The 12,991-nt window shown below is 37.5% G+C and overlaps 2 protein-coding genes across 3 annotated transcripts in view; one reads left to right on the top strand and one right to left on the bottom strand.

The window, feature by feature from the left end:
• The window catches only part of LOC575413 (zinc finger C4H2 domain-containing protein), a 29,305-nt gene extending 20,830 nt beyond the window's left edge, over positions 1-8,475 (bottom strand). The window contains exon 1 of one of the 2 annotated variants that reach the window (XM_011667930.2): positions 8,298-8,475. In XM_011667930.2, the coding sequence (XP_011666232.2) occupies positions 8,298-8,362 (65 nt within the window). In that variant the 5' untranslated portion in view covers positions 8,363-8,475. The remainder of the gene's footprint in view (positions 1-8,297) is intronic. The other variant, XM_030994798.1, reaches the window with a different exon arrangement.
• Positions 8,476-11,793: 3,318 nt separating this feature from the next.
• On the top strand, positions 11,794-12,760 carry LOC105439206 (coiled-coil domain-containing protein 1-like). Its single transcript, XM_011667931.2, has 2 exons — positions 11,794-11,926; positions 12,206-12,760. Exons 1-2 carry the CDS (start codon positions 11,924-11,926, stop codon positions 12,758-12,760), a joined length of 558 nt encoding a protein of 185 aa, XP_011666233.2. The 5' UTR covers positions 11,794-11,923.
• Positions 12,761-12,991: the final 231 nt, after the last annotated feature.

Below are 12,991 nucleotides of genomic sequence, written 5' to 3'. Positions count from 1 at the left end.
CAAGATTACTTGGAAAAGAAAAATAAGGGAGAGAAAGGTTTCATCCCGACTTAAAAGGAATGAACAATATCTTAGTTGGAGGTCACACAAGAATAGGGTTAGGTCATTGGTCTCTCTAGGAACTGAACAAAAGAATCACACAACAGGACAATCAAGAATGAGGAGATTTGGATGACACAGAGATGTGTTTTTAGGGTGTATAACAGCAGAGGAGCAACATGAAAGCAGTTGTGAGCATGCAGTTTTTTCATTACAAGATGAAAGAATTTTTTGAGAAGTTAAATCCATATGACAATTCTTAAAAGTATAGCCTTGTTCAGATATATTACGGTAAACTGCTGGATTATTTTTTTCATCTTCTCTTCTATCTTTCCGTTATCTATTCTTAATCATTTTCTCTTTCTGTCTGTCCTTATGTTGTTCTTTTTTCTTCTTTTATCGTCTCTTATGTTGTTGTTTGTTTTTCCTTCTATCACCTTCTCTTGTGTTATTCAATGTTTTTATTATTCTATTATTTTTGCTTCCTATCTTTCCTTATAGGCTATCCTACGTTTCGTCCTTCTATATCACCTTCTCTAATGTTATTGTTTCATTCTATCACTTTCTCTTCTTGTCTTTCCTTTTGTTACTCTTTGTTTTCCCTTCTGTTACTTCTTACGTTATTCTTTGTTTATTATTCTATCTTTTGTGAAGTTATTCTTTGTTTTCCTTCTATGATTTTTTTCTTTCAGTTTTTTGTATGTCAATCATTTTTTTCTCCATCTTTCATCTTCTCTTCTATCTTTCCATTATCTATTCTTTATCATTTTCTCTTTCTGTCTTTCCTTATGTTATTCTTTGTTTTCTTCTATGATCTCTTATGTTATGTTTTTTTGTTATCATTCTATCTTTCTTTGTTATTCTTTGTTTCTTCCTTTTATCACCTTTTTCTTATGTTATTCTTTGTTTCTTTCTTATATCACCTTCTCTTATGTTATATTTTGCTTTTATCATTCTATCATTTTCTCTCCATCTTTCCTTATATTATTCTCTGTGTTTATTCTTGTACTGTAATCTCTTTCTCTCTTTCATTACTTTCCAGCCACTCACAGGTTTATACACAAGTACACAGTCCGTTTTTGCAACTTTCAAGGAAAAAATTTCAATCAAAGTCATAGTAATAGCTAAGGCTGTGCACAATAGTGTAATGAGGTACCCGAGTACACTCCTATGCTTACAAGCGAATACTCGAGTATTCGGACGCCATGTTTTTTTTGGATTTTTTTTTTGATTTTTTTTGTTGAATTTTTTTGATTTTTTTGATTTTTTTTTTTGATTTTTTTTTGTTGCCACCACCATACATACCATTGGAGCAGTATCCCAGTTCTGTCGCCGAAAACGCATGCAATTTTACTTCGAGTTGCAGTTGAAGGCGCCGATTTAATAATAATAATAACAGTGAACAATGCTGTTTTAAAAACCAAAGATGGCAGAATAATCCATTTTCCTCCAAGTCCAAGCAGAAATCCAGACATTTGGTCCCAGTTTCTGAGTGGTGAGTTTGACAGTGCTTGAGTTGGGAAACATTTTTACCGACGGCACCATGCCAGCGGCCGCCGCTCACCCAGGCACGGGTAAGCGTCGGCCTGGACATTTTTTTTTTTTTTTTTGTGGCCGAATAATCGGGTACGAGAAATCGTACCCGAGTAGGTGTCAACCGTGCGGGTACTCGAGCATTCGACTACCCTTCACAGCCTTAGTAATAGCTAGTAAAATTATTTATTATGACCAAAGAGATGAAATATATTGATAAGAAGAAATATGCAGCAATATTTTTTCTGAAACAGATTTGTAGTCTTGTCCGTTCGCGGGTTGAGCACGCCAATCACAGTTGACAGAGTATTCTACAAGTGTATGTACAAATGACCTGACCAAGAAGTTGTTATCTGAGATTTTCGCAAGCGCAGACGCCATCTGTAAACTCCTTTATTGGACAACATCATAATTCATATTAATTATCTTTCTTTTTTATTTAATGGAGAAAAACAAACAATTGGTACTAATTTTAGTAATAAGGGGCAGATCTAAAATTCTAAAATGGGGGGGGGGGGAACAATGATGGAAAAAAGGGAAGTAGGGAGGGGGCACAGGCTATTTGTAACTCCCTCCCACCCCCTCATATGTAAAACTACCAGTGCTGCACACTGGTAGAACACTGATCTAACATTTTAGGAAAACATTATTTTTTGATAAAACTATAGAGAGATCCCTAAATGTACTACATAGAATTAAATATATCCCTAATTTATGCAGAAAAATATGCACAATCCACAAGGAAATAAAACTAGATGGAACTTTGACTGCGCGCAGTCAAAAATGATGCCTCCGCCATAGAGCAATTTTACAAACCAAAACAGAAACAATTTTTAAATTCAAGTTTGATTGTAATCCATCTGTGGGTAATTTTAATGATAATGCATGCACAAGCTATTTTCGGCATACATAATGAGCCATGTGACCTTTGACCTTCGACCTGGTGACCCCAAAATCTAATCAGTTCATTCGCTCTGCAAGATACATACATGACTTGAGTTTGATAGTAATCTGTCTATTTGATCTCATGATAATGCGATCACAAGCTATTGTTGGATACATAAAGACCCCTGTGACCTTTGACCTGGTGACCCCAAAATCGAATCATTTCATTGGCTCTGCAAGATACATACATGACCTGAGTTTGGCAGGAATCCATCAATCGGTTCTTGAGATAATGCGATCACAAGCTATTTTGCATACATAATGAGCCCTGTGACCTTTGACCTTCGACCTTGTGACCCCAAAATCTAATCAGTTCATTGGCTCTGCAAGATACATCTATGACTTAAGTTTGGCAGGAATCCATCCATCAGTTCTTGAGATAACGCGATCACGAGCCATTTTCGCATACATAATGAGCCCTGTGACCTTTGACCTTGGATCTCGTGACCCCAAAATCTAATCAGTTCATTGGCTCTGTGAGATACATACATGATTCAAGTTTGGCAGGAATCCATAAATCGGTTCTTGAGATAACGTGATCACGAGTCATTTTCGCATAAATAATGAGCCCTGTGACCTTTGACCTTGGATCTCGTGACCCCAAAATCTAATCAGTTCATTGGCTCTGTGAGATACATACCTGACCCAAGTTTGGCGGGAATCAACCAATCGGTTCTTGAGATAACGCGATCACGAGAACGGGACGTACGGACGTACGGACGGACGGACAACCCAAAAACATAATGCCTCCGGCTACTTTGTAGCGGAGGCATAAAAACTCAGATAATTGCCCCCTCAGGAAAGTACACATCCTGATATCGTGACTGATTATTGCTATCTCATGCCAGTAATAACAGATAGATCAGAGGAGATCTGTGCAAATATGAATATAAAACATTGTTGCAAAAGTAAAGTCTGCTCATCTATTTTTAACAGCTGTTCAAATGGGCAAATAGAGAGAGTGAGTGAGAGACAGGGAGGAGAGAGAGAGAGACTACAGTGCTAATATAAATTGGTCAATATTTGTTGATTGTACTTTGATTAATGTTCATCAATATTTAGTGTCCTACCAACAGTGGTATGGTTGAAGATCATAAGAACAAAGTGCAGATTAAAGGTAATAACGTCTATTTTTTTATAAATTATGCTTGCAAACAAAAGTGAGATTGTCTTCAACATGAATCAAATATGTTACAGTGACTGCATCATGGTAGGAGAATGCTTTGCTCTGTAGGATTCGGAGCAAAATACTGTTTGTTCTAATGTTATCGTATGTGAGCCAAGCTGGTTACGAATACATGAATTGTGATTGAAAGCTGTGAGCTTCACACAAACATATCAAAATGACGTCATTTTGTAGGTCGACTCTCTGTACTTTTTAGAAGTGAACACGTTCTTTCATACATGTACATGCGAACAAGTTAATGCTTTTTGTAATTCACAACTGGGATGTGTAATAAAAACATTGTGCATCAAACCTGCGTTGAAAGGTGATTTTTCCGGATTTGTCAAAAATTCTTGCTGCAGCGTCACAACTGACATGGCGCTTGCTTGTCAAACTCATTGAGTGTTGCGAGAAGTGCAGTCTAAACTCAATGAATGACCAACTAACTTTAAATTCTTCCATCTGCTCATTTATCACAAAGGTATTCTAAAGCAGTTCATTCGTTTTCAACAAATTTTGATCTACAGAAATAATGTAAAAGTGCTTTACAAGCATTTCCAGGACTGTAAAGTCACAAATATAGCAAATCAAATGAATAATAAGGAAAGAAAACCAGCATATGATTACTTTAAATTGTCTATAGATATATACAAATTAGCCAAGTTGTATCATTCAGCACCTGTGCCTTTGCAATTATAAATTAATAACATTGCGCCTAAATGCACTGTTTGCACATAAATCAAAAGAAATCAATTGAATCTATAGAGCAAACCCCATCAGCAAATTCAAACATCTGTAAAAACTGTGTGTTTCCCCCTTTCTATTTGCTAAATGAGTACAGAAAAGTGAGAAAACTATTGCCCCAGTTTCCATACACCATAAGGTTAAAGCACTTTTAATGAAAAGTCAGTTAATACTTTAGGTAGTGAGAAAAACAAATCTTTCTGCTGTAGTATCAAAAGAGTACTTAACACAGCACAATCTTTAAAAAAAAAAAAAAATTAAATACCAATTCACGTCTTTTGCCATATTTTAAGCAGAATTCATTTCAACCCTTTTGTCTAAATTCAAATTGTGCACCTTCAATAAAAAAATTAAAAATGTCAGTACATTAAGTTCATGGAAAATTATACTTTGCTAATTTTCTTGCACATAAAACATAACAGTAAAGGAAATTTAAAAATTTGAATCAACAACTTAATCTGTTTGGAGCCAGAAGGGCATTAACACAGCGATCAGACATAGACGAAAGACTTCATGCATGGCTGATTGTCAATGAAACAGAGTTAAGTCTTTTGTCAATTCTGCTTGTTGCTACGGCAGGCAGCCAGTGAAAACTAATTTTTAAAATCAAATTATGGAAATGCAAGCATCACTTTAAACAAACAGAGTTTTGTTATTCCTTGCTCATTTTTCCTGATTGAGGTGTCATATGAAAGGGCAGAAAATGAACTTTCTAGAAATGTGAATTTTTCTTCGAAATTCAGATACCGCCTGCCAAATGACTTTTTGGTTTCCTTCCTTTAAATCGATTTTAATCACTCATGCCTGAAATATGCATCATATGAGTTGCATCAAATGAAAGAGGATCTAAGCTTTACAAATATGTGTCATTTATTAATTATAATTGTGATTAAGTTATGATAGAACATTGATAATTCTCTGTTTCGTTTTTTCTGGGTGGCACTGTATGTGGAACACAGGCCAGCTAGCTGACTACTTTTACTCCAACAGAGCATTGAACTGGGGAATGCATTAAATACCTGAAAATGCTACAAATCCTAAACAACCCGACCACCGGACAGCCCGACCTTGAACAACCCGACCACCGGACAGCCCGACCCTGAACAACCCAATCACCTGACAGCCCGACCTTGAACAACCCGACCAAATATCCTGGACACTGGTCGAGTTGTCAAGGGTGGGGTGGGGTAGGGTACTTCGGCGGACAGCTCGACCCAATTATGGAAAGACTTCCTTTTGGGACAGCCACCTAAACCTAACCCTATTTTGTCATGCTTTATATACATGTACATGTATATATCATATTATCATTAGATATATCATTCTAAGCTGTACCCATTTTTTTTTTGAGGGGAAAAAGTGGGTCGAGCCGTCTGCCGAAGCACCTCACCTTGGACAACTCCACCAGGTCAAGTTGTCCAGGGTGGGGCTTTCAATTGGTTGGGCTTTCTGGATCCCATGCTACGTGTGTGTGTGTGTGATTACAGTGGCTACAAACTACATTGTATCTTCAAGAGTAGATTGAGAGCATTTCCCTTTGCTTAGAAGAGTAGCTACGGATTCAACAAAAAGGATACCCCAAATGGCACTTAATGACTTATTGTGCTCATCATAAATATTTGACCTTTTTAATATCTTCTAATATTCATGAAAGTCTCAATTGAAGATTTATGAAATATTTAGTGTAAATTTCTTCAAATTACTTTTTACATCAACTGTCCCAGATAACCAATGTGTATAGACACGCAACACCAAATACATATAAATGTCCCACAAAGAGCCTAAATCTGCAGCCCAGATGGCCAGAAACAGAAATGTATGAACCAGTTTGCAAGAAAAATGTGTACAAAACACTAGTCAGGCTAGTAGGTTCGTCAGAACGGTGCCAATTTAGAACAGATTGGATTTACAACCTGGCATGTTAGATGTACTCTTGACAAACAGGAGGAAAGTAGAGGAATAATAATGAAAGACGTACTAAAAACTAATAATAATAAACAAAAACAAAATATGGACTCATGAAAAAAAAGGAGAGAGAAAGATGAAATAGATGTACATGTAAGTCTTTACTATATAATTAAAGTCAATGTGTGTATAGAATGAAACGTTTTGGTCCTAAAACAAGTAACACAAAATTTATTGATTTTCATGATTCCCAAGCCAAGGTAAAGGTAATCAGTAGGGCGCTGGTCCGAGAATGTTCTGCATAAACAAGGATTGTCTTCCTAAACGCAGACAAACGCGTCTGCATAAATAGGGATTGTCCGCATCTTCGCAGACGTTTCATATTTCCGATCCGCACGTTGGGGATGTGAAAAACGGCAGACAACTCATAAAAGCAGACCTTGAACTGGGTTATTTTCTTACACGGAATCGGTTTTTTCGCATCGCCAGCAAGCCGATGAAAAAAAATGTCCGCGAAAATGCGGATGCTCCTTATTTTTTAGGACGAAGTTGTCTGCATTTACGAGGATATCCTCGTTTATGCAGACGATCCTCATTATTGGATCAGAGCCCCTACTGGTAATCTTAACAATATACATGTTTGTCATGACATGAGATTAAGAATCATTGGAATTAAAATTTATTATTAGCAGACCAGATACAGATAAAAATCCTGAGAGGCTTTGACAGAGTGAATCCTTCAAAAATTCTACCAACTAGCCACTGGCTCAACAACAAGAGGCCATGATTTCAAGATTGTCAAACAACGTTTCAGTACAAGACTTAGGCAGTATAGTTTCTCAATAAGGAGTGTAAATAATTGGAATACCCTGCCTATAAAGAAAGTAGTCAATGCTGCCACCATTAACCAATTCAAGTCATCCCTAGAAAGGTATTGGAGAAACAATCCAATAAAGTTTGAACCATACTTGAGACGGGATGCAACGGTAAAGAGGGACAAGTACGCCCGGTATTCGCTCATACTATATTTTGAATTTGTACAATGTACCTCCTTTAATTGGCAATCTACACATCAAAAGAAAACTGATCCTCTAACAGGATTTTAAAGTCATTTAAAATATAGAATGATGCTAAGCAAAATATTTCTGAGAGAAGGAGCAGTTTTCTGTCCAGTATTCGGTCACACGAATTTTGCATGGTAAATCCGTTGACAAGGAGCAAAGTGTATTTGCGCACTATTTTCACACAATTGCGTGACAAAGCACTGAATGTCAGTGCGTTGACCTTATACTGGACGAGCGCTACCGCATGGCAAGGGTAATGTATAAATACCTCTTCCATATAATGCGCTGTAGACTATGAGTGTTATTCAGCGCATTATACGGAAGCAGCACATTTACGAAGTGCCAGTCAGAGGTCATCACCATTGTGTAGAGATCGTGAAAAGGGAGCTAAGCTGTTTCGGTCTGGTAAGAAAATTGTTTTTATTTCATTATTTTTACCTCTGATTATGATATTCTTGGTGCAATTACGATCACAAGTCCTATACAATTTATCAAAGCCACTGTCCAATATTGGTCAGGTGCGGGAAAGTGTGATTTTGGACACATTTTAGATGTTGTTTACCTACCTCCGGCATGGGACCCTATGCCTAGCCTAGGCTATGGGAGCAAATTAAGATTCCCTCGAATAATATCATAAAAAACATTTCGAGGGAGCCCTTAAGGCTAACCCACAACCCTATGCAAACAAAATACTGAACAGTTTCCAAAATTCTTGGAAATGTAAAAGTGTAATACGGGCAAGGTCTTGAATTATAAACTGTAGCAACTGCGTGCACACAAATCACAATGACAACAGCTGCATGCAGCTCGACAAAATCATACAAGATAGTAAACGCGTGGGACTATACAAGAAATAATAAACAGACAAGACAAGGACTAAGGTAAGCTACGTTGCTACATACCTAATATCCTTCAGGTATGTCATTTTGCCGAGGAGGACCTCACTGGAATTGACGTCAGATCCCATCTTTTACCGATGAAAGTATCACTCAGTCTCACAGAAAATCAACGTTTTCTGGAGGTCTTCTAGTTCACGATAGCGTTCTCCGCTTCTTCGCTACACATTCACTTCACACGCGCAAGTTGCGAGATAGAGGGTCTCACTCTCAGCTAGCTCCGCCAGGGAACACAAACCAAACGATGGGTGAGACTCCGGTGAGACTCGGCTCAGCTCAGCTCAATCAAGCCAGATTTATACAAGAGAGTAATATACGGTCTTTGAGCAACCTATCTAGACCCTAGCTAGCAATATGAATACTCAAATTTCAAATTATACTTTGATTGATTACAAGCCAAACAAATAGGATCTTACACAATTCGAATTCAAATTTTATTGAGTATAATCCAAACAAAAAGGATCATACTCAATTTGTGTTTAAATAACAATGGATACAAATTTAATAAAGATGATAGTGCAAAAGTCAAAATTAGAATAACCAGGACTGATAGCAAAAAATAAAGCTACCACTACATGTCTCTTCTGGAATATAATACAGAAATGAAAATAAATCACATTACTCGTAGGCCTAATGCTTTTTACCTTTCTTTTCTTTAAAAAAAGAAAAGAAATAAAAAAAGAAAATGTTACTGATAGTATATTGAATATAAATAAATATGTGTTCAAATTCAGATGTTGAATTACAATCACAATCACAAAAAGGCTCGTTACCCCCCCCCCCCCCCCACCTATCTCCACCAATTCACGGAATTCTATCGAAATTGAAGGAAAATCAATTCATGAAAGAAAAACATGAAGCATTTTGCAAAAGGATAGTTCATCAACATTTTATAGGCCTACATAATTAATAAGTTAGAATAGTAATATTTACAGACAGATAAGAAAAAGAACTTGTTAACGACAATAATGATGATAATAATAATAATAACAACATTAAGCTGATGATAGAAATGATAATAAGTACAAGGAAAAAAAGAGGAGGAGGAGGAGGGAGAGGAGGAAGAGGAAAATATAAGGAAGAATAATTATGTTGAATTTCTATAACGTACAAAAACATAAGTACATGTAATAATCATGTATATACATAATAAAAAGTATGAACCGGCAGAAGAAAACAAATTCTGTAGCCAGGCTATTTCAATCATATAACATGTCATTCGCTTCTATCCTCTTACTATCTATGTTAGGTATTCCTTTAATTTCCTCTTAAAATGAGCAAAGTTTTTTATTTTCTTTAGATCATTAGGAAAGGAAGATTAAGATTTCCATATCTAATGAAATTGCCATTTCTTCGAAAATCGGATCGCATGACGATCGTGAAGTGGTTATTATAAACCATCCCTTGAAATTTCCAATGCGCCCTTCTGGCCTTAGTGGTTTATTTCGCTCTCTCTCTCTCTCTCTCTCTCCCCCTAACTATTCTCCTGAGTACAGTTTTATAAAACAAATATTTGACTTGGGAACCACTTCTGTCTTTACATGTTCAGGGGTCCACTGTAGGGCCCCTATAGCGGGATGCAGAGCCTTTGCCGGCGGAGCCCCCGGAAGTTCTTGAGCTATTAAGAATTAAGAACCTTTAAGATGGCCGTCACGAGCGACAGAAATTCGTATTTTCTCCTTGAAATTCACATAGCCCCTATTATTTCGTTAGAAATCATATTTATTTCTCTCTGAAATACAATTTTAAAGAACGTATTTTTGTTGTTGGTCATATTGTTTCGCCGAAGTCTTTGTAAATTATTTGCACATAACTGTGGAGCCAACTCATCGGCAATACATAATCTGCCAGTGGCGGATCCAGGGGGGGGGGGGGCACGTGCCCCCCCCCCGGCAAAAATAAATGTTGAAATCAGCCCCAAATTTGCCAAAAATGTACTGGCAAACAGGGACGTGCCCCCCCCCCCCCCGGCCAAAAAAAAAAAAAAAATAGTGCGCACTCCCCCCCCCCCCCCCCCCCCCCCCCCCCGCTTCACTCTCTCGCATAATTCTGTTACTTTCTAAAAAAAAATTCAATATTCGACTTCAAACATATTATTTGGAGGGGGGGGGGGAATCTTTCCAGAAGTGTATCTTAAATGACATCCTCTTTCACATTATGATACAATTCAAATGGAATTTTGCAATAAAATTTCTGGCGAATTTTGGGCAGAGCAACGAGATATATAATAAAAACAAATAAAATGATCAATCTAGAATCACCGTCTGTAGACTATATTGGGTTTCGCAATTACGAGATCCTAGAGTAACAGAATTATGCGAGAGAGTGAAGCGACTGAGTTTTAGCAAAAGATTTCATTGTAAAAACCCACACAAAATGTTATTTCTGATGCAATTTACCTTACGGTATTGGGAGCGCAAGGCGCGTACGCAGGATTTTTTCAAGGGGGGGGGGGGGGTTTAACATTTATAAATCGGGCCGAAAGTTTCGCAACGACTCAGCCAGCCGTTAAATAAGCGGGGGGGGGGGGGGGGGGGGGGGGGGTAAGAGGTCACTTTTTTTTTTGGTCCCAAAAAAAAACGCAACGACTCAGCCGACCGCTGAATAAGCGGGGGGGGGGGGGGGTATGAGGATACTTTATTTATTTATTTTTTGGTCTCGAAATTTGACATTTTTCTCCGTTGGGGAGGGGGCGGGTAAGGTCAGCTTTTTTAGGTCAGCCAGGGGATTTTTTTTTTTTTTTTTATTGTTTTAATAAATTAATAATAAAAAACAAAAAAATACAAAGGGGGGGGGGGAGGTTAGGGGGGGTTATGGGGGATTAGGGGGGTTATGGAGGATTAGGGGGGTTATGGGGGAGGGGGGGTTACTATCAGAGAAATACCAAGGGGGGGGGGGGGTAATTAATATCGTGAGGTCATCGCGTGCATTCACTTCAACCTATAAGAAAAGCCCTCTCACACATTTACGCGCACTGACCTACGTGACCTACGTAATAATGTATACTCAGCACCAGTGCGTTCGAGTAGAAACTTTTGACCAATCAGGAACGCGTTACTAAAATCCTACTCCAAAAATCATACGTAACAATGAAATGCGCAAGTTTTGTGTTTACATTAGTAACGCATTACCTACAAGAGATTCATTCTTTATGAATTCTCCTTGCAATAAAGACGTTTGCTCTGCTCCTGTCTTTATATCACAAAGTGAAATGGCTCGCCGATCTTCTCGTAAGCGGCGATTTTTCGCCCGACTTCGAAAGAGAATGGGAAAGAGTATGAGGAGACTGTGTTGTCTCTTGTCAGGTAGGAATATGTTCCTAAAGCTCCCCCAATAGTCATATTACCCTATTAAACACATAAACACAGTATTCACAGTTGAATAGTGTCTTAATCTAAATCAGATTTATTGTTTCTGTAGTTACCAAACTCCAAAGCTTCGTCGAGCATGATCCGAAAATAGGGTAGTACTCGTTTGACCATCATTCACTGTTCAGCTTTGTTCTACATTATTTTCTATAGCAACTTTGAAAATTACGATTTTATTTTTTGGGTGGTATTTATTTAATTACAGCCACCGAGGATGACAGTACTGCCGACCGAAGTAATGTTTTGACAGCAGAAGCCCTCAAAATGGTAAGAATTCTATTCAAACCCAATTCTTCAATATTCTTAAAAGTTCTATTCAACCAAGATTTTTTTAACAATCATAGTTGGAATTAAATCATTCTTTTGCTCTCACACGCCTTTCGTTCTCCTGCTTTAATTAAATTTTCATTTTAATCTTCTCTCTCCGAATATACACTATTCTCTCTCCGTATTGGTTTGTCCGCCTCTCTCTGTATGCAGTTTTAAAGCTAACACACAATATTCAACTCTCATCTCATATAATTATTTTTCTTCGTTCAAACACAGTTCCACTCTACTACATGTCATATCAACGATACATTCAGTGACTCTACATCATTGTGGAGTTCGGAAGAGGGCTTCCCAAGCATCACGTATTACCCAATCATCGCTTCAAAGCAAAACGACAGCGATAACAACGACGTCGACGATGATAACGATGACGGAACAAGTATCTTATCCGACTGCTGTCAGCTCCATAACGAAGTCTTGATCGAGATTCATCATGAAGATGATAACGATTCATTATTATCTGACACTACTTCTAGTTTAATCAGATTCATGGACGAAATGGACGATGATAATTTCACAGACGTCTCCAGCATTACAATAGACAATGAAGACGATAACGACACGTTTACGACAGTCACCGATTTGACATACACTCATGATCTTTTCGATGACGACAGCAGTGACGTCATACTTGATATCTCCCTCACCAAAGACGAATACAAACTTATCAATGGTAGAGACCCAACAATCGAAAGTGATTTCATCATTGCAACAACTTTTCTAGATGAAATCATTTCTGAGGTCGCCTTCAAACTGGATTCTAACAATTGAACTTCCTATATATTTTTGTGTAAAAATGACAAATACTCAATTATATCCTTGTAAATAAATCTGGATATCCTATACTTAAATTAAAACGGCTTTTGTATGTTGTTGTTGCTGTTGTGTGTGTATGTATGAAAACTTGTGAAATAATAAGATTATTAAACAATTCAAACTCAACTAAAGTAGAAAGCGAACCAATAATATTAGATTACCCTTTCCCATGCGTCTGGACTACTT

The sequence above is a fragment of the Strongylocentrotus purpuratus genome, unplaced genomic scaffold, assembly GCF_000002235.5.
Source record: "Strongylocentrotus purpuratus isolate Spur 01 unplaced genomic scaffold, Spur_5.0 spur5_scaffold_21, whole genome shotgun sequence".
Classification (NCBI taxonomy): Eukaryota; Metazoa; Echinodermata; class Echinoidea; order Camarodonta; family Strongylocentrotidae; genus Strongylocentrotus; species Strongylocentrotus purpuratus.
Note: the sequence above shows the minus strand (reverse complement) of the source record. Positions and strands in the feature narration are given on the sequence as shown.